Below are 23045 nucleotides of genomic sequence, written 5' to 3' on the forward strand. Positions count from 1 at the left end.
TGAATATACTGAAAAACAGCGAACTGTACAATTTAAATGGATGAACTGTATGTGTGGTGCACTGTGTGTTAGTAAAGCCGGTTTTAAAAAGAGGATACTGGAGGGCTAGGGGCAGACAGGCCCCCACAAAGCTCCAGGGCATATAAAAGTGTCCTGTGTGAAGGAAGAAAAGGACAGAAAGTAGAGGGAATGGTGTCAGATTCCAGAAAAGCACCCTAGAACCTTGGGTCAAGCTGGAATCCCAATCCCACTTTTGCAAAGAGGGAGATTTGACCCAACTCCACAGTCCCAGAAACTTTCTACATAAACTCCAGAAGGAATTATCTTTCCCCAGATCCCAAAATCTGATGATGAGGCACTTTGAATTACAGGAGTTTTTCAGCCCTCACCGCCCCCCACCCAACCAAAAAATAAGAAAAAGAGCAACATCCTCACCCACCAGAGATCTGGATTTAATTACCCTGGGGCATCGCTATGTCTAAAGAATTTCCCAGGTGATTCGAATGCACAGCCAAAGCTGAGGACCACTGGCCGGGAGAAAGACAGCAAAAAAGCCAGAGTCCACTGAAAAGAGAAAGCTGGGAAGTCTGCTTTCTGTTTCTTCCCATTCTTCCATGTTCGCATCTAAAACCCCACAGATGTGTCTACATGTGGCCCCAGCAGGTGGGACGTGGTCATCCTGGACGATTTTCACAAATAACGCCGAAGTATTTACACAAACAAAGACATCTGAACCAACTTGTCTGCTTTTTTACAACAGGCAGGCACTGTTCCAAGAGACATTTCATGATACTAAACCCAAAACCAAAAACCAAAAAAAAAAAAAAAAAAAACCCAAAGTTTGTGTCTAGGGGAGAGTGTTTATGTTCAAAGTTCAGAATTGTGTGGGCATTAACTGAGAACCTCAATCACTAGCACTCAGCTGACCCTGTGTCTCACCCAACATTCTTCACTATGGAGTGCCTAAGGATAAAAGCCTCCCCCCACCTCCACCCCAGCAAGGCTACACATATTTCCCTTTTCCCGGGCTGGGTTTTAATCCAAGCTAAACATCAGTAAACCTGAGTGTGGTACCTGCATCACTCACTGCCCAGAGAAAGAAACACACTGGCTTTGAATTCTCTCTTTTGGAACTACTTTGAGCCAGAAAATACCGACCCCGAGCAAGCCCAGCACACGCGTTGCTGTACAAGCTCTCTCTCCGGGTCTGTACTGATCAATGGCAATTTTGGAAAACATTGCCTGAATAATTCATCGTAGAAAAAAGCTTTTGGATTAAATGATATTACTGGGGCTTCCAGCACAAACATACATGTGTTCCCGAAAACTAGTCCAGCTGGAAGGCTGTTCAGAAATAATCAAGATGACACCCAAGCTGAGCCCCCCATTTTGTAAATTGCAACGAGTCGTCTACCCACCCCCAGTCACACAAAAATGCTCAGGTGTCTCAGGCAGGTGTTCCAACAGCATGTGCCTGGCACATCTTGCCACAGTTTGCTCGATGTGGTGAGATCCTACCATGGTCGACTCAGGGAGGCAGCATACAGTGTGTTTAAAAAAAAAAACAAAAAAAAGATGAAGGGAGAAAGAAGTACAGAAAGGATGGGTATGCTTTGTGCAGAGTAAGACTGAACAGCAGTGGGGACGATTTAATTTAATCTTGGCAAGTGGAACGCAGACTTAACACCCACAGTAAATGCCAAGCGATCCATACACTTTTTTTTAAAGACCCGTCTTTCCCCCACTGCACACACAATCATGCAATTAGTACTGCCCTGCATCGAAGCCGTAGCATACCTAGGCTGACAAACCTGCACTGAAACGTCCCCCTTGGTCCAATGTGGGCTCCCACCCTGGCATCACACGCCAAAGCCCTCAACGTGTGCTCATCACCATTCCTGCCTGTGTTCCTGGTTTGTTGTTTTGTTTTGTTTTGTTTTTCTTTCCCTGGGTGCAGAAACCAAGTTCCGGCCCACTTCCTCCCCCATCCGCCCCTGTGCCTCCTTTCTAAATGACTCAAAGCAGAGAGGCCTCGAAATGGTGAGGAGCATTTGGTACTACTTAATCCTAGTTAGCCAGGAGCAGGAATATCTATTTATAGCACATAAAGATGGAATGTAAGGGAGGGGCCCCACGGCACGAAATTCAAGTTCTCAGCATCCAGAGACAAAGGGACCCACGTTGCCTTGAGCTTATTTTTTTCACTAGTTCATTCCATAGATGTAGTTTACATTGGCTTGTGTCAAGCCCTGTGCTGGATACTGGAGCCACAGGTAAAAAAATAAATAAATAAAACCCAGTCCTTACTCTTGAAGAGACGAAACCTGGTGGGAGAAAAAGTCAAATGCATAGGAGTTATGAGTAATGCACTGATGGTTGCTGGCCAAGGAGCTCTGGGCCACCATGCACGGAGCCCTTCCAGAAGCAAGCATCATGGACCCAGAGGCAACACTTAGTGACCTGCAGTCTCTGCTGGTTACCAAATACAGGAAATCCCCATGAGTCCTCCCCCTCCCCACCCCCGGTCATTTAGAAAGGTTAAGGAAGGTGAAAAGTGAAGAGGCAAAACAGGGGCCGAAAGGAGCAAAAATAGAGACTATTCCAAAGGGGCTGGGAGACAGCCAGGGGTTCTCCATGAGCCAAGCCCATCCAGAAAGACGGTGCCATGTACTGTGCTGAATCTCAGTCAGAAGCAAGTCGAGATGGATAACAGTGTGTGGCTTGTGGCCTGCCCCAAGCAGAGCAATCCCAATGAGTCTCACCCCCCAGACTGGACACCTTGAACTACTAAGAGACAAGGACCCTCACTATTTTTCACATGGAAGGACAAAAGCCCAGATGGTTTTCATACTTAGTAAAATTCAGTTTTAATCAAACTCGGTTAATTATTGACTCATCGAGGATGAAACAAGAATAAAATCATTTTTGCCTTAAGCCAAACTATTAAGAAGTCTCATATAGTTAATAGACTAAAAGTCCTCCGAATCTTTCCTTTAGCCTTTGTAACAGTCAGTCTTAACTCCATCATTATTGTGCTTATCTCTCAATGCCAACAAAGGGGATGCAACTGGGGAGGCTGTGTGTCTATTTGAGGAAAAAAGGATGTAGAATCGCCATAAACAAACACCTCTGTGCTTTTTTCACTGCATCAATAAAACAACGTAACAGCCCTTGTGAATTTTTCTTATCATGAAGAGCTCCCAATTTTTGTGGGTCACTAATTTCCCCTTAGGGCAAACGTGCTCAGGCCTTTCTGAGCCTCTGCCTCATTCGCGGCCCCAGCATCATAGGCAGTGCCTCCCAGTGCGAAAGGCTTTCTTTCATCATACACTTTGTGCGCAGCGCACGGGGAGTCGGGAAGAGCCGTGTTTCCTGGCAACCCTGCCCGGAGGTGGGGCAAAGCCGGGCCTCCTCCAGCCCGTGCCCCATAAGCTCCCAAAGCAGAAGGGTTGGCCCCATGAGTGACAGAAGGATGTTTACCTAGTAATGAGACTAAACCACAAAGTACACGACAGAAAGCCTAACCAAGTTCTTTTTTTCCCCTTTATGTTGACAACCTTGATGATTTCCTTAAAAATGTCAAATTCCCCGAAAAATATGTTTTTCCTAAGTTTTAGTACCTCTAGTATATAGTCTGCCTTTGAATTTTTTTCAGGGGGTGGAGGGGAAGGTGAAGGGGCATAAAACAACACAGCCTTGGTGAAAATCAGCTAAGGGTGACATCTCTGGGCCCAGCCACTGTCCCCATAACGTGGTCCTGAGCATTCACACCGTGGGACACTCGCTCATCGTGGGACACTCGCTCATCGTGAAAAATGCTTAGATCCAATCACACAAGTATTTATCAAACATACCATAAGGTGTGGGGGGGCAATATAAACACACTCTTCCGGCTAACACACCAATTAGCCTAACGCCCATTCACTATTCAACAATCACTGCCATTGGTATAAACCCAAACAGACCCATAGCTCGAACTTATTTGACTTCATGAATGCAGAGCTTATAAACTCAGACCTGAGAACCAGTTGCCTTTGCCCGAGGTTTCTCCTAATGGCCAGGAGCGATAGTAAGGTTTTACAGGTGACGGAGTCCAGCCCTGGTTATAACTCAAGAACGAGTCATCAATCCTAACCACTCTGGTGGGGATGCTGATCGTGAGGAAGGCTGTGCATTTGTGGGCCAGGGGCTATATAAGGGAAATCTCTGAACCTGTCACTCACACTAAAACTGCCCTAAAAAATAAAGTCCAATACAAAACTGAAAAAAAAAAAATCTCAGAAAGGAACACATTCTGAATAATGTCGAAAGAAAACCTGTTGTCAGAGCAAAAGATGGGCTCTTCTTATGGATCTACAGCTTCAGGGAGCCGCATGGTCCCAATTCCCCAGTGCGTATGCCTCGGTGTGTCCCCAGTCACCTACACCCCGAGCCTGAGCAGCAGCTACCTGGCCGGGGTCGACAGTCACTGGATGCCAAGGTGAAAGGCTGATTCACACAGGGAGCTTTGGGCCTTAGCACCCGATGTGCCCACAGCACCCTGCACACACTTTCCTGACCACGCCTTCTTCCCTGACCACACCTTCTTCCCAAGTTTCCTATTAACATCGTTCTTGGCAAAATTCAGCCCCTTTGACTTCTGAGTACTTAAACATTCTCCTTCTCAGTGGCTTGACAGAGCTGGGAGGGAGACAGCTGGTGAGTGAGGACGTCTGTGGTCAGCAGCAACCTCTCTCCTTCTGCGAAGATGGCCCAGAGGAAGGTGGGGGGGAGGGGTGGCTAGAGCGAAATGGCCACGTCTCGGGCCCGAGCTCCTCAGCCCCCTTGGGGACAGCCAACACAATCCCATGGTGCAAAATGAAAGCCACTGTTGTGGCCTGATGTAGCGTGTTGTCAGCAATATGGTCCTGAGAGGCCTCTGTCAGTAGAAAACCGGAGACTTGGCGTGTGTAGCTCATGTCCTCACCTTTAACACCCACGTGCCCGAGAGGGAGCAAGGTGGACAAACCCATCTGTCACAACACGCCCACGGAAAATGCAGTGGTTGCAGAGACGTACAGGCCTCCCTCAGGTTATGAGTGTGGCCGGGTGAGTGAACCAGGCCCACAGTCTATGCCAACCACCTGCCAACAGACAGGATTCGTCTCTTAAACACCACTCTCCACTCGCCACAGATATGAAATTCTCCAGTGGGTGTTGCATACCACAGGACACCTTGGCATCTGCTTTGCCAACGTGCCCCTTATTTGTATGGGACTTTAATAAGGCAGAACACCAACGATAACTACAAACGTGCTTGATTTTTTTTTCAGCAACAGGGAAAGGACAAATGAATGGGAGAGAGTATTCCTAACCCTTCTGAGGAGAGACATCGTGTTTCCAGCAGTCAAAAGGGGTGACGGGTGGATGGGACTAGCAATGAGGACTCTGGGAATCTGAAGAAAAACAAGATGGGGAACGGCGGGGGGCAAGGGGGGGACGGGTGACCAGGGAAGCTGAATCACACCCTGTGGAAAAGAGTCCAAAAGAAGTATGAGCTCTAATTGGCCAAAAATTATGAGACACAAAATGAAAATCCGTAATTCAGCTTAAGACACCCCATCAGGGGTTTAGAAGAGTTTGTGGTTTCCCATTTAACCCCTCCTCTCCTAGGGAATTTCTGAGAACCGTGTACTGATTTTGATTTTTTAACTACAAAGTAATTTGAAATTATGAAAGTAATCCATGTTCATTAAAAAAAAAAAAATCGAGGACACATTGGTCTACAGTAAACCATGATCATTTTCCTATGGCTTCCTACCCAAGCCCCACTCCCCGGGGGTACGGCCTGATGAACAGTCCGCTGCTCATCTTTCCAAACCTTTTCCTGTGTGTACACAGATGCATATTTAAAAAATGATTTTTAATTAAAAACAATACAAATCAATGAAACATCTCTACTTTGCAATATGTCATGTCCAAGAGGCCTGACCTCCTGGGCTCAGCCACGGAATAAAGACACCTCCGTCCATGAGATGGTGGTGAACTGAGTTGGGGCAAAGTACCTAAGGAGGAAATAACAAGCCTCTCTAAGGACGGGCCTAAAACCCTCAGAATCGGCTGTCACCATGCAATGGACATCAGCCTCTCACTCAATTGACAGGCCTTCCTCCAGCTATAGGATCCTGACTGCAATTACAGGAAAAGCCATACCATAAAGATGGGGGGAGGAGCTAATTGATGAAAAGTTCAATGTGCTGACTCAAGGACCTATGGCCAAGCCTTCAGTTTCTTTTCCTCAAAAAGCCACTGCTGTACAGCCCATTAAACCATGACCCTGCAAACCCAGGAGATGAGGTATTTCCAGGCAAAGCACATGTGTGAGGCTCACACACAAGACTCCTGGCCTTTGCATCAGAAAGGGCTTTGCAGGGCTTCTGCCCAACAAAAGACTTTGCAAGAAGCAGAAAAGTTATTTGTTGCTGGCTTTGTTTTCTTTTGTTTGCTTATTGCTTTATGTTCCTTTCATGTTTATTTATCAATCCATCCAAAATGCAAAATGAAAGACTTGGCCTTGAGTTCCAGACCTCCCCTAAGTCTCTGGTTCCCAATTCTGTGGCCTTCCAATCACCATAAAAGCCAGAAATCCAGGCCCTGCTCAATAAGAAAGTGTGCCATTCATCTACACAAAGGGTGAGGAAATTAAGGATGGCCACTCACCATGCAGTGGGTAAGGACACAGACTTTACAGGGTGCATGCTCTTGGCCTTGTTACTTACTTTCTATGTGCCTCAATGTTCTCATATCAAAAATGGGGATAGGATCGTGTCAAGGGTTTAATTTATGTAAAATGCGCAGAAAAGGTGCCATGTATTAAATACGTATATGCATATAAGGTGTTAGCTGTATTTATTATGTGGTTTTTCATTGTCATGTCATTAATGAGAACTCATAAAACAAATGATTCTCTTTAAACACCCCAAAGATATTTTACAAATAAGCCAACTGATACTGTGGCAAGAATGACCTAATGCAATTGTTCTTGTCTGCTATAAAAGGAAATAATGAACACACGCATCAATTACCCACAGCAGTGGACATAGCTTGATGTAACAGATATGTTCCTGAAATGTCACATGTGTAAACCAAATTATACTTCCAATGAACTGGGTAAGCTTGCCGCTGCAATGGATCTTGCAATGAACCCTTACTCTTCCAGGGAAGCTTCCAGACCAGAACAATGCTAGCCACCTGTTTCAGTATGCAAATGCTTAACATAGGACATTTTCTTATGGCTGGAGAATGAGCATCAGGCCCGGGCAGACAAGGGAAATAGGAAACTTATATTATTCCATTAGTTAACTGGTTCAAAGTTTTTCAGACATCTTCCAGAAGGAAGGCCAAGTTCTGGCAGGAAAACATCACTGGGAATCAGATTCCCAAAGGTGTGACCAGACCACTGCACAGGGGGCCAGTATGTACTCTGCAGGAAGAACTGGGATGCTTTTATCAAAGCATCACTTTGCTAGGATCGTAGATAAGGAGTATCTCCCACACTGACTCCATGTGATTAGTAATGGTTACTTAGAGCAGCCTGCTGAGCAGGACTGATTACTGATGTCTGTCACGGGTACAGGACTTGGGACACCAATGCGTGCACACCGCGTACTCACCATTCCCATACTCACAGCACACAAGTGTTCAACATATGAGGGATAAAGTTCCTGGTTATTTGTCAAAAGATTACAAACTGAGGGAAAAAAACACATTTTGATATGATGATGCATATTCTCTCAGAACCAATTACCTCCTGAATTATAACTCTGTAAGTTACTGCAAATCATTCAGGGCACATAAATACCACAATAAAATTTCCCTAAGCCAATATATAAAGAAAATCTCAACATAAATCCAGTCACACTTGGGAGGTAATAAGGGAACATGAATCCTGTAAACACCTCCTAGTAACAAATCTTGGACTATGACCCCCGAGGTCAAAGGTCAGAGCCCATCTCTTGCTTTCTGTCATGGTTCTAGATGTAGCCAAGCACTCTTATGTTATACAAAATCAACCCAACGTGGATTGGACGTTGAATATATTTGATTTCAACACACTGCGTTTTATATATGATGATTAAGGTGAGGCAAGGGAGTGACAGGAACAGGCTTAACTGCTAAACGGTCACCGAGGTGGTCCCTCCAGTGGACAATATCATCGGTCAATTTGCCCAATGGTTAGTGGATAAAAAAGAAACAAGAAATAAATGACTCAATGGGAGGACACACACACCTTCAGAAGACATGTTTTCTTCATGACTGTGTGGCTGATAACAGGTGCCTCTTTCCATTTCTACTGACCCTGGGCTCAAGCCTTCCCGTTCTGTGCTTTGGGGAAGTATCACTTGCTACACTCAGATGATCCAGTTGCAGGGAGACAGCCAGGTGATGGTGTTAACAAACAGCAAGTGGGATGCAGCATCTCAGTGAAAGATGGAAAGGAAGCACAATGGCTGGGGGGGGTGAGGGGGGTGGGGTGCTTGGGTCTCCAGAGGCATCTGGTGCTCCACCCCCCCACCAAATGACTGTTATTCAAAATCACTTCTTCATATGCTTACATTTTCTCCTGGGGTTTCAAATTCAGCCCTCATCTTCCAGCTTGCAAATAAAGAAACTCCAGGTGTGAGTCAGCGATTCCGAGTTTGATTGGATTCTGTAATCACTCCCACATACATGCAATGCACCCTCTTATACTTCATAGAAAACAAGGCACTGAGCACCATTAGATCTTAAACACAGATCAACATGAGGGAAGGGAGAGAATTAAATTCAACTATTGTTCACTGAGCACCTAGTAGGTGCCTGGCCAGGGTTAGAAATGGAATAAGGCCCAATCCTTTTTGCCAAGGAGTGAGTCATGCGGTGGGGAAGATGACTGTGTGCCTGGACAAGCATGGCAGGGCTGTACCCACCATGTCAGGGTAGCACCAGGGAGGGAGTGACCAGTTGTCTAGGCGAGTAAAGCTCTGGGAAGGCTTCATGGAAGATATGATGCCAATAACTGGGTTCTGAAGGATGAACAGGAGTTTGCCAACAGACAGGGTGAGACCGGGGCGAGGGCACAGCTAGCACCAATGAGTCAGCCTGGTGACCTTAGCTCAGGTTGGCTGAGGCACCAAGTTGGCCAGTGGAAGGAAGGGGAAGGAAAGGGGGCTGCAGCAGGTGCCTGGGGCCAGGTAAGGGATTCGTGAACCAAGCCAAGGAGTTCACAACGACTCTTTTGCATGGGCTCATAGTAGTTTTATGAGCTCTTTTAATGAGTCCTGTTTGGCAGTAGGGCAAATGGTGATGGGGGAACGTTCTGAGCCACTGAGTTCACGGAGTATCTGAGTGCTTATATTGGGGAAGAGAAGTAGAAGGTTACTTGGTAAGGAATCCCCATACTTGAGGAGTCATCATACTTTGCTGCAGGATACGGAACTGAGGGCAAAATGGTTGGATGTTCCAGTGGGTGCTTTCCAATTCAAAGAAGGACATCTGAACTATTAGAGGGACTTCCGTTTCATTTGGCCTCTACACAATGTCAAAAGGCCCTGTCTTATCTCTCCTCTGCCCACATAAGCCAGAAGTCTGAAACTAGTCCAGTGTTGGGAACAACTGAGCGTTCAGGATCTTCTTGTGGAGAGTGTAAATCAATTTATAGGCATGACAGCGATGAGCACAAGACAATTCCACCAGTTGTGAGAGCCAAAGGAGCCCAATGTGGTGACTGAAGACAAAGGGAACCACACAAATACATGCACATTGATAACAGACCAGGTCACTTTAAGAGAGACTAATTAGCCCTGAACATTAGTATAATGCCAAGTTATTAACATGTCACACACTATCAAGTACTTTCAGCATGCTTCTATTCGTTCACGGCTGATGATCACTGTGACCACATATTATCACCTAGCTATTTACCTTGTGTGTCCTTGATATGGAAAAGTCAACCCAAAATAAAAGCAAACCCACACCGTAACCAAAAAAAAAATTTTTTTCCCCAATCTGAACAAATCGTTTAGTGTAAAAATAAACAGAACTAGAAATTGTCTCTAATAAACTAATATTAGTCTCCCCAGAGGGTTAATTATGTCGCTCTGTATTTTAAGAAGAATGTAAATTGCCAGTTTCAACAGATGTTCTTTTAAAAGAATTGGTTATCTGGGAAATGATGGGTCTTTGTTAGAGCTTACCCCAGCGGAATATAAACATTAAAATCATCCGACTCTCTGTGAGCTCCCCCTTCTCCAACGACTGCTACCCACACCAACGATACCCCCTTTGGGTATCAGCCCCTTTGGTGACAAGGGCTCCAGCCAGCACCGTGGTCTCACAGAGCACACAACCTGTTCCAAGGATCCCTGAACTCCCCTTCCATGTCGTGAGGACCCCAGGATGGCACCTTCCCATCATCACAAGCCCCAGTTTGGGTGCTCAGCCCACTGTCATTTCCATCTGAGTCTTTTACCCTGGAGAGCAGGGCTGTGCGCTCGCAAAGAACCAGAGTTAGAACTTTTCGGAAATACTAGTCCTTTCTGGATTCAGTTTAGATATTCAAACATGTAACACACACACGTTACACACATGCATGCATACATACTTGATTTCTTCCAAGGGAGGAATGAAACTTCAAGCGTCACTGGAGAAGTGGTTAGAAGAAAAGTACTCAGAAACCTCCCTACTGCTTTCTCACAAATGGCATTTTGTAGATACTGAAATGTAATGTTACCAGGTTCACAGAGTGAGGGCTCCAGCTTGGATATCTGGCCAACCGAAGAAAGAAAACGCCCTCGGCGCAGCAGCTCATTAGTCCACATTGAGTGACCGCCACCAGCCCGGGGGCATGGAAAGAACACATGCGCTCACGTAGCGGCCCACTGTCGTGTGTGACCGCCAACCTCACCTGACCTAGCTTCATTATCATCCTGGTTAGACTCGCTTCGCAGGTAGGGAAACTGAGGCTGGGCACGATCAATGACTCCTAGGAAAACATAACAGAATGTGCTTTTGCTATTGATCCACTAGTAACAAGCAGGAAATCTCGTCTCAGCCAGAAAGGTAAGCAGATAATCACTAATCTCTTTAACTGTTTCTGAAAGGGCCCACTCACCGCAGGATTTAGGGGAGGTCTTCTGTCCTACTGGGAGGGGGGGTCAAGGCAGCCTGGTGCCAACAGGTGAGGGAACGTCCAATGGTAGTAAGACCAACAGAACAGCAGCAGTGGGGATCGTTTACCCAAGGCCTCCTGTGGAACACAGCTGAGAAGGATGTGAACGTTCATTATTTAACCTGATCACCCAGCTACTCTGCCATGGAGACATCCTTATGTCCACTTAACAGCTGGGGAAACTAACACTCAGAAAGGTGAAGTCAAGTGCTCCTAAGTGACCCACAAGGAACATTCCAGCATTTGCCTGACTCACAACTTGCCCTATTTCATCACAGTCACTGTCTCAGATGCTGCCAGATGAGCACAGGATTCCCAAAGCGACCCCCACAGCAGCTCCAGAGGCTCTCGGAGCAGCTACCTGAGGATCCAGGGGCAAGGCAGGGCCAGCAAGGAATGGATCCCATCATGTTCAGATGCCATACCGGCAGATTCAGCTGGAAAACCAGAAAGCCCTACGTCTGCAGAGGAAAACCCAGGAAATGTTCAATCTCAGCCCTCCTGGGGTGGGAAAACGGGCACCACTGTGCAGGTGAAACATGGCGCGATTCCAGGGGCACCTTTCCCCTAGACTAGGATATGAACGGTGCCACCAGAGTCCAGCTGCCAAAATTTGCTCTGCTCCTGGGAGAGAGCTTGGAGAATCCACAGAGCAATCCCAAAATCCATTCTGCACTAACTGCTGAGACTGTGTCAACTTGAAGGATATCAGGATAAGGAGCATCCTTTCCCATTTCCCCTCCATCCCCAGCCAAGGGCAGCAGGAAGCTCCACAAGGCACACTCCCAAGGCCGCAGGGAGAGAGCTGTGTACTCCAGAGCTCAGACACCAGAGTGAGCAGCATTCTGAGAAAGAAATGGCCAGCTCCACCCACTCTGCAGGGCCCTTTTCTGATCATGTCCGCACTTCTGATGGAACCTGGGGGATGTGGGCTAGTGGCCCCTGAGTAGAAACACTGCTTTTCTCCCTCCAGTCTAGGTCCCCTGGGCACAAGTTGATTTGGTGACATAAAGTTACTTTATTCCTAATTCTAGTCATTTGCGGGGCTAGAGGTTCCTGGAAATGGGTTAAATGCAATGAGACAATCTCTACTTTCCCTTTCCTGAACACTCTAAATAGTTAGGAACAATGGCTCTAGAACGCGTGTTTTGCCTTCCTCCCGCCAGAGGGCATTTGGCAATATCTGGGGGCATTTTTGGTTATCCCTACTTGGAAAGAGGGGTTGCTACTAGTGTGTAATGGACACAGGACAGGAATACTGCTACACATCCTAACATGCATAGAACAGAAGCCCACAACAAAGAATGATCCGGCACTGAATGTCAACACTGCCGAGGTTGAAAAGGCACCCAGGCTACCAGGAGCTTCTGCAGGAACTGTCAGCTAACAGGCGAGCCATGACTTTGAGTTTTCCAAAACCTGAGCTAATGGTGGTCCTGATGTCCTAATGCCATGCAAAGATATCATATTAATAATATGCAAACGTGTGGGCTGGTCCTTAATAGATCTCATTAGCTCGGATTAGTAGATGGGATGCAGAGTTGTGCCAACAATTCCCCGAGGCTCAGCTCTGCCGACGCGTCTGTTTTGGGGGCGGGGGAGAAGAATAACCACATCCTTGCTTCAGTCATTCAGGAAAACCTAGCACCTGTCTATATCAACATGCTCGGGATGGAAAAAAAAAAAAAAAACCTGGAAAAAAAAAGGGGGGATAAATTATTTATCCAGCATAAATATTAAAGAAAATTGCAAAACATAGTCTGGTGTCACCATGCTGTTGTTACAGAATCATCTTGTTACAGCTTCTGGCAAAATACTGTTGTCCTCAATATCAGTACAACAGAATCGTCTGGGATGTACCAGTCAGGGTACATGTGTCTGCTTGCTGTCGAGGACACTTAGCAGCATGCCAACCGGCTCGTCACACCCCAGCGGAAAATGGTGCAGGGATGCCCTGTACGGAATGAGCCTGAATTAGGAATAGATCATGAACTTCATCCGAACCCAGGATGCAATTTAAAACTGGCAGTCAGTCAAACACACCGCGGTGTGCTGCCTCCGGATCTGACCGACTCCAGAGAGCCAACTGCTACATCTCCAGGAATCCGAGGGACGGGTTGCTGGACACGCCCACCGTTAGACGTTAAAGGACATGAACTCACAATTAAGTAAGCTCTAGGAGAAAACAAAGGCAAGAAATACTGAAAACGCAATCCCTGTGAGTGATTACAGTGCGCCTGGCTGCTCGGCCGGGCTCTGGAGGTTGTGTCTACCGCGTCTGTGCGGTGCGGTAACCATACAGGGCGTACACAGAACGGCGCGGACGCGCACCTCCACGTCCCGTAACTTCCTGTTGCCCGTGGCGTCTGTACGTGGCGGTCAGCAGCGAACGCTGAAAATCCGAGCCGGCCGCCCTCCCCAAGAGCCGGTTGTCAGCCACTTGCCAGCACAGTCACGGACCCCTCACCCCAACCCAGACACGGGACACACGGTAGCCGCATTCACAAAGGGATTTTGTTTTCCAATAAAACGTCTCTTGTTCAAAGTTTAGCAAGCTCTTTACGGCAGCTACTCGGGCTCCTAGGTAACCAAGAAGTTTAATAAATCTGTATGATGATAATTAAACACTGTAAATAATTTATCTGCTGAAGCTTCCTGGCTGGCCCGTTATGCCTTTGTAGGAAAGTGATCCATGCTGACATTCTGAATAAGGTTGGCAAAGTAAGTGCAGTGAGGAGTAGCGGGGGAAAGTAGGTTTGCTCTCAATAATGTATGAAGCCCCATGCTGGGGAGAGGGATCCTCAGAAAAGCGGCTCCGTGGCAATCTGTTCTTTCATCTGGAGCCGGCTTCGAGGCGAAGGTGCTGCCCCGCATCAGAAGCACAATTGCTCGCTTGTGAGCAGATGTCCTTCACGCAGTGGGCAGCGCTCTTTCAACACAGCTGAACAAATGCACGCCGCAAGACAGGCCCCGCTCACCGTTACCGAAAGAACACTGTATATATTAATTTAGCAGTCTGTTGAATAATGCTTGGAAGGAGGATTTATGAAGTAGAAAAATCATGCGGTGAGGCAAAATGACTTTCCAGCCAAATGGGAGGAAGAAAGGGGGTTTGACTTCTAGGGAGGATCAAGTGGAAAGAGCCTAAGAGAATCCCACCCCCAGAGAGAAACCCGAGACGGGGCTACACCAAGGTGTCAGGAATGGCCCAGTCAGGCAGGCCCGATGCAAAGTCATAATTTGCCAACCGCTCCCCAAGAGACAGTGTTTAACAAAACTGTTACAGTCTGGTTACAGCGTGCAGCTGAGGGAGGTTGTGCGTGTGTGGGGACACAGGGTATGTGGGAACTCTCTGCACCAGCCACTCAAGTTTGCTCTGAGACTAAAACTGCTCTAAACAATAAAATTTATTTTTTAAGAAGTGCATGTAGCCCCAAGCTCTATATTCAGTTGACTTGTTTCCCTTCTGCTTGGGAACCCGCATGGAGTCTTCCCATAGTTGCCCCAGCTTACTTTGTGGGGCATGCTTGGGTGTAAGGCGGCCCCACTCAGCTGCTATTTTGCACGTCTGTGCTGGGGTGCTGGGGTGGTCAACCTCACCGGGGGGCAGAGTGGAGCACGGGTCTCCTACAGGCACACGAGCTGTGTGGGGGGAAGCGGGCACCCTAAAAAGCCAGTGGAAAGACTACCCCCCAGGAGGCGGCTATTCGAGAAATGGAGACCCTTCAAATTCTGCCCTCTCTGCCCCCATCCATCTTCCAGAACCCTGATGCCAGGACAGCTTCAGCAAACTCGATCATTTCTTTGAGGCTGACAGAATTTGGTCCACTTCCTATGTGTCATTTTCTGGGGGAAGAACTGTCTATTTTACCTAAGAAAAGTAAAAGTAACAATCTGCTGAGCGAGCCCAACCTTTAAAGCCCTGCCTCCACTTCTGCACACAAATACTGTTGTTTTTCACCTTGATAATTATTAAATTGTGGTGTAAAACCCAACTTCTGCTTAAGTATGCGTGATTATTAGAGTACAAGTCAATTGTGGATAACACGCAGATATAAATGCAGCTAATAAGTCTTACTGTAATGATTAATCAATTTATGAATACATTATTTAAACTAATAGCTCAGGTAGGGTATCTTAAACAAGTTACAGAGGACATCGACCAATTCAAATACCAGCTGCCGGATCAATAGCAAACTGTAAGTAAACTCTGGGGAATAGGTATACTTGCAAAAAAAAAAAAAAAAATTTGCAAACAAAAGGGTCTTGGATGAAGGAAAATCTACAACAATCTCAATTTTTTATGACAAATGCACAGCACTTTATTATATGTCAAAGCTTAAAGGGAAAGGTAAAAAAGTGTATTACTACAAATCCGCGCCCTTTTCATCCTATGTAGTCGTAATTGAGGGCAGCTCATACAAACATACGTTTACACAAACTTCTGCATACATTGCAAATAGAATTTATTAAAGTTAATTCTGATTCCTTAGAAAAAATCATACATTAGGTTCATTTCATCGAAAGGTGGCATATTTATTTATTTATCTACAAATGTCCCTTTGGGGCATTTGGGGGCAAAAGATGGCATATTTGCTTATTTATCTACAAATGTCCCTTTCACAGGGAAAATAAAAATTATATATATATATGTCTAAAAGGTAAGAGTAGCAATTTTCCTGAAAGGGGCCCATGTTCCAAATGACACACCAGGGCACACCTGCTCTGTTAGAGCCACAGAAGTCCCCCAACTGAGAACCACAAGGGGGTTTTTGTGAGCCAAGCAAACCCTAGAGTTTTAGCTCTCTCCCTTTCCCGTTTTTTTTTTTAATTAAGACTAATTAATGTGAGTTTAATAAATAAACCAAAAGGGCCTTGATTTCCAAAGGTTTGATATTTTATCACAGTTACAAGTGATGCTGCATTTTAAAAAATTAATTAGTTATCTTGTGAGACCGGCCACACATTATTGAGTAAGTAACAGCGGCTAAGTGAAACAGATGAAATATTGGTAAGCGATGCAGCCCACAGTATAAGTATGTGAAGGAGGTCAGAGGTTAATCCCTATTGATTTTCCGAGTCTGCGTACAGCACCGCTGGGAAAGGCCGGTTCTGTTGGCAATCAGCTAGCACAAATACATTATAAATCTTACTGTCCACCTTCACTGATCAGTGCCACTTACTTCCTTCACTAAAGACCATTAAGAAACTACTGGAAAAAAAAAATCTACCCAGATGCAGGTAAAAAGGAAAGCATTTTCAAAGTCTCCTATGTCAGAGAATGCTTTGCACATGGAGGACTTCCCTGAGGCACACTTCCTGGGGGCTGGCTGGTTTCTCCTGCAGAAGGGAACATGCAGAAACACAGAGCATTTTTCATACGGCTTCAACACCAAATCAGAAACATCAAAGTGGCTTTCACATTTGAGGGCCTAGAAAAAGTAGAATAAACGGAAGGAATGAAACACTGATGTCAACGGAGGCATCTCCATCTTGGTTTTGTGTAATTTTGGCCTTGGCACAACCTTGACGCTAACCAAGAGTAAGCTTCAGTGACCCTCAGGTTCGCGGGCTCCTCCCAAAATACTGCACCGGAATGTTTCACCCTTTCCCAAAGTGGTCCCCCAACATGCATAGCTTCTGTTCCCACAGACCCAGGATGCTCACCACCAACCCACGTCCAGGAACATCTATGAATGGCCCTTTCTTTTGCAGGCCTTTCTCTTAACAGAGGGTGCCATCTGTCTCCTGTGGGCCTGGCACTCTTTCTGGGTACAGCAAAACAGATGAGTAAGATGGGGTCCCTCCCCAGAAAAATGAAATACATGTTCTTTGTCAGACCGCTGACTCTCATACAACATGGTTCTGGAAAACAGTCTTGGTGCTAATGGGGGCTAGTTGTGCTAACAGGCACTTTGTCACTGACCAGCCGTGTGACACTGAGCCCATTACTTAACCTCTCTGAGCCTCCATTTCTTCACTGTTAGAAGTGAGGATAATAATATTAGCCACTTCACAGGGTGGTCGGGACATGAGAAATCACATGCAGAGCACTTAGCACAGGGCTCAGTAAGCATTCAATAAATACTGGTTAATTAAAATAAAAACCAAACAAAACTGTGGAGCTATTCGACATTGGAAAAACCAAGTGAGCTCTTTCACCTCTGTCTCACTAATAGGGATTACGGAATTCTGATGTAAAGGAATACAGCACCATCTGTGCCTCCAATCCATCCAAACAGATGTGTCATATCCACCTACTTCTCAGAGAGGGCACTGCAGTAGCAAGAAGGTTCTAAGTTATTATTCGTGAGACATGCTCTCAAAAAGCATGTGGAAACAAAACATAACAGAAATGTACATGTTGGATATGTCAGCATTAACCAGAGATACAGAGGGAGTTAAGAAATCTCGGGGCAAGCGAGGGTTCCCTTTTGGCACAGAAATTAGATATTTTAAAGTGCCAGCACCAGAAAGACGAATGGGAAACGTTCATAGATACATGTTATTTCTGCACAGTTTTTACAAACACAATTCTCCTATCACCTTCAGAACACACACACAAACTTTCTCTCTCACACAAACATGCACACTTCCCCTGCCCTGAGCAAAAGATTTGGCATGCTTGAAAAAGTTCTGGGGAATATTTCCAGAATGCAAGGAAAACCTCTATCTTTGCAATTTTCCAGACTTCTGTCAACTAGGCTCAGTGCAATTATGTACCAGTGTCAGACTGTATTTAAAAAAACTTTGGATACCTTCAAATTAAGGGGTGGAAGGTGGGGAGAGCACTCCCACAGTTAATGATAAACAAAGGCATACCCAGCAAAGTTCCCATCAAAGTTTAGTCTCTAAGCCAAGAGTCTTTGTTTCGATGTGTTTTTTTTTCTCCTTACAAAATGGCTTTCATTTCATAATTTTCAACTCTATTAAAAGGATGTTCTTCTAGTAGGCAGAAGATAAACAGAGCAGGACCCAAATGAACAGTGAAAACCAAAACAGGCAGAGACCACAGATTCCATTTAAAAGCTTAAAGGTTCCAGACTGTTTTAATTGTGCACCTTTACCAGGAGGAAGAATTCAAGACAGATACTTCAGTCTATGTCTGTGGCGTTTACTTATAAATCATAAACTTGTGTTCTTCTATTAGTGATCATCACCAGGAATGATACACAGTGAGAATTACACTCATCATTAAAAATAGTGCCTGGAGTTGTACATCTCTTTGTGCTAACTTAGATTTTGGAGGTTTTCATCTATTTCTTCTGAGATCTGATCAAATCGTCATTGTGTTCATTTTGTAACAGATGAAGGGCTCATATTAGGAGGAGCTGAACTAGCAATGATGCCATTTTTTTTTTACTGCTTGCTTGTATTTGCATTATAAATACTAACTTCAAACATGGGTCTCTTTGCAGAAATCTTTTTATGGCTTTTGCTCATTTTGCGAGGGACGCTTTAGTTCAAACCAGATAATCTAATGTCTCAACCCATTTAGCTAAGCACACATGGGAAACCATGATGCATTTTCCAATGTTGAAAGTCCACAAGGAGCAGAGGCTCTGCCATGACCTCGTGCCTAGGGAAATATCCAGCCTTACTTCAGAATGCCTTGCATTCAGCTCCTCACTATCTGAGGTCTGGGGAGGGCACCCATGTCAACATATCTACGCAATTTTTGTAAAGATCAATCTTCTTAATTGAGAGCCTATATCATGTGGCAGTTAAGAGGAAGGACCAGGAGCTGGACTACCTGAGTGGAATCCCAATTCTGCCACCTCTTCACTCAGTATGCCTGTGTCCTCATCTGTAAAATAAGGATGACAGTACTACCTCACAGGATACTAGAAAGGATGATATATGTAAATATACGTAAAGCCCTTAAAACAGTAGTACCTACCACCTGATACATGGATGGAGACATTTAATAACACACAGAGGAATTTAATGGATAAGTGGAAGTTGTAATGTTTTCTTTTGGAACCCTAACGGGTCATTCTTCACATGCTGGAGACTTCTATTTAGAGCAGCGCTATCCAATAGAGGGCTCTGCCATGACAGCAACGTTCCATATCAGTACTACCAAATATGGTAGCCACTGACCTCATGTAGCTACTGAGCATTTGAAATGTGGCTAGTACGGCTGAGCAACTGAATTTTTTATTTTAATTCATCAATTTTAATTGAAATAGCCAGAGGTGGCTAGGGGCTATCATACTGGACAAAAAAACTCCAGAAGCTGACTATTGTGATACTCTATAAAACGTAGCTCAATCCTGTAATCCATCGGTTGCCTCAGATAAAATCTGGCTGCTTGGAAAAGATTAAGCAAGCCTGCTTCTGGACTCTGAAGCCAAGACAATCATCACTTCTAGCCTCTCAATTCTCTTACATGCCCCATTTTCTTTGTCATTGCCTGTACTGTCTTCAGGAAGGGGCAGTGACTGGGAGCGCTGTTGGATCAACGTTACTGGAGGCCTCTAATTTGTGCTGGTTGGGCTTTTCCTAGCTCAGCTTGGCTCTGGTTCCATGTGTAGAATTCTGAATCCTGCCTCTGGCCACTGTCCAGGCTCCTGGGCCAGATACTTACACCACTTTATTTGGTGCCCTGGCCCCTGTCCTCAACCTGCAGATGACTACCCACATTCTACAGATGGTTCTGTGTCAACCCTCCCTATGACAATGGCCACACAATTCTTGGGAATCAACCAGACCAATGTCAATCTATTCTAGGGAAAAGGACATGTCATCTCCATTTTTACCAGGTAAAGTATCTTCTTTTATACTGTCAAACCACGAAGAAGTATTTCTCTACAGCAATGTTAGTTTCATAAAGTCCAAATAAACTAGAGACATAAGTAAAAAAAGCTTGCAACATTATAATGTATGTTATGGCACAAAGCTGAGTAAGCCCAAGGCTGAGCTGGGTCTCTGTTACCCTTTGTTAAATTTATTTGCATACGTCTTTGTCTTCCCCACTAGATAATGAGATTCTTGAAAGCAATGACTGATCCAAATTCAAATTCATATCCCTAATGTCTGAAGTAGTGCCTGACACATAGCAGGTATTCAATACATATTGGATGGGTGGATAGATGGATGGATGGTGGATGAATAGTGGGTGGATGGATGGATGGTGGGTAGATGGATGGATGGATAGTTGAATGGACTGATGGTGGATGAATAGATGGTCAATGATGGATGGATGGTGGGTGGGTGGATGGATGGATGGATGGTTGGATGGACTGATGGTAGATGGATGGGATGGTGATGGTGATGGATGGATGAATGGTAGATGGATGGATGGATCAATGGTGGATGGATGGATGGTGATGGTGGATGGATGGATGGTGATGGATGGATGGATGAATGGTGGATGGATGGATGGACGGATGGATGGTGAATGGATGGATGGTGATGGTAATGAATGGATAAATGGATGGATGGAATTATGTAGTGCTGAACCGCATGTTAATCCAAACAGAAAGGAAACAATTCAAATATTTTGCCCTTCTTACCAAGATTTGGTTTTTTTTTCTTTTCTTTTCCAAATACTCTTACCTTACTGGAAACAAAAAGAGCATTGCTAAATCCTACTTATGCTTTAGGAAGGCTGGATACCCAAGTTTGTGGCTCCCACAGCCATGAAACTTATGCTCCATCAATCCTAACAGGCTAGTAACATCTACAGAATGTCAAAATGAAAGGAAAAAAAGAGGCCATGATGGAAACATCAAAACCAAATGAAATACTGAAAATAAGTTAATGACATTACATTATAGATTCAGCTTACTCAGAAAGGACTTGTCCAAGGGAAGGAGAGAAAGCCAGAGAGAGAGAGAGAGAAACACACCTCACCGCCAGAACCAGCTGTCTAGTTTGAACTGGTAGATTGCTGAGCAAATAGTGCATGCATGTTCATAGGTACCAGAGGAAACTGAGCACCTTTGGAACCAGCATTAAAACTCTCTCCTGCCAGCGAGTGCAGTGAACCAGTAACTCAACAGCCCCCTTGTGGTCTGGAAGAATTAATACAGCTTCTGAAGGGATGAAGGTTCTTCTTGGGGTGGGGGGTGGGGGAGGACAGGACATGGGGAGGGGGCAAGGAGCCCTATGAGAGGAGGGGGATACCACCAAACCATCTGTAAAGGTGTTCCGCTCAGCCCTGTTTTGTGATGGGAGGGCAGTACTTTTTCCTTCCAGAGTGTGAAAAGGAACCCCAGTAAATACGCCTGTTCAAACTCACACGTGCTTAAAGAAGAAACAGATCAAATGAGCTCAGTATTCCCATTTAAAAATATCATTTAAGGGAATTTTAAGCTGTCTGAGAAGATGGATACATTGTGTTTGTTTTCTACATTAATGAGCTATAAAAAGAATGGAATAGGCCATAAATACAGTATTTTGTAACAGCCTTTACTAAAAATGCTACTACTTGTGTTTATCATTTATATCCTTGTATACAACCTCAAAATTGATTACACTTTAAACCGTACATAACTTGCTGTGTTTTTCATTTTGTGCTATACTACAAACATTTTTATAACTCAGTTAATATATTCCATATTTTGTGTTCTTATTGATTATGAATATTTCTTTAGGGGATTTTATTGCTTTTAAAATAACAAATGTTAGGTATTAAAAAATAGAAAAACCTACTGCAGTCTTTATATTTTTCTTTCCCCTGGTAATTCTAATACATATGTTTTAGCACAAACATAACCAGAGTATCTTTCTCTGTATCTTTTGTACTTCCCCACACTAAAATTAAAAATTTCCTAATACAGTGCCTAGTAAAAGAATCAGATTTGTCAAAAGGAAACCCACCATTTAATGTGTTGGACTTGAATTCATAATCCTTTCCTTCTACAATTAAAAAATTAAAGTGCCAAAAGATTATCCGCATGTAACATGATGGTTTTACATCAAGTATATATTATCTTTACTAATTGCCATTTCCATTTATAGGCTGAAATATGATTTATATATATGATATGATTTCACTATTAATTATCAAATTGAAAAAAATAAAATCTCACATTATAAATTCTCTCCTGGAAATTAGTTTTATTATTTTTTCCATAATCCTATCACACAAGCTGTAAGTGCACTGCGGCATGAACACTTTAATTTTTCCAGTTAGTTTTAAGCAAGCCCAGAGGTGAGGTTTAATAAGGATCAATGGCACTTTATCTGGGACAGGGCCTCTTCACAGCATGCAAATTACACAGTAACACTTAAAAAAAGAAATAGATTTAATTAAAAAAAAAGGAGAACCACAGGCTCTGGAAATTCAATTAAAGGATTTATGCAAAGGTTTGCTAGGTTTTTATATGCAGTTACTGCTTACATAATGAGCTTTTCATATTAAAAATCAATAGGTAATCTAGACTAGAAGATCATCCCCTTAAATACATTTTTGAAATCAATTTGAAAAATAGTCCATCAACTGCTTGTGACTACTCTTGCTGCTTCGATTACACTAAAAGCAATATTTAGATCATAATACGTGCTATGGAATATCTATGCTTGGATATTGCTTTCAAGGGCTCTTATATTTTTAAGTGCCTAAGATGATCACCTAGTAATTCAAGATTGTGTTAAATGTATAAATAATTTATTTAATTACTACCAAAAGCCTACAGACACAACACTGTAGTATTTATAATGGTTACATGAAAGGAAAAAAAGAGAAAAAGGATGTGAGGGAGGAAGGGAGGGAGGGAAGGAAAGGGGAGATGGAAGCAGAGAAAGAGTGGGGAGATGAAAGAAAAAAGAACACAACCACCTCTTCTGAATTAGTCCTTTTGCTTTCTCAATTGCCTATTGTGTGTTGGCTACTTAGCACTTGGAGATA

At 44.3% G+C, this 23045-nt stretch overlaps 1 protein-coding gene across 5 annotated transcripts in view; it reads right to left on the reverse strand.

The window, feature by feature from the left end:
* The window catches only part of WWOX (WW domain containing oxidoreductase), a 918520-nt gene that overhangs the window by 608155 nt on the left and 287320 nt on the right, over positions 1–23045 (reverse strand). Inside the window, exon 8 of one of the 5 annotated variants that reach the window (XM_081806338.1) lies at positions 12895–13363. The exons of the other annotated variants lie outside the window; for them this stretch is intronic. Coding sequence (XP_081662464.1) covers positions 13325–13363 — 39 coding nt within the window. The 3' untranslated portion in view covers positions 12895–13324. Of the gene's footprint in view, positions 1–12894; positions 13364–23045 lie in introns of those variants that run through there. 5 annotated transcript variants of the gene reach the window in all.

Source organism: Leptonychotes weddellii, chromosome 16 (assembly GCF_054177405.1).
Source record: "Leptonychotes weddellii isolate Sample4059 chromosome 16, ASM5417740v2, whole genome shotgun sequence".
In the NCBI taxonomy this organism is placed as follows: domain Eukaryota; kingdom Metazoa; phylum Chordata; class Mammalia; order Carnivora; family Phocidae; genus Leptonychotes; species Leptonychotes weddellii.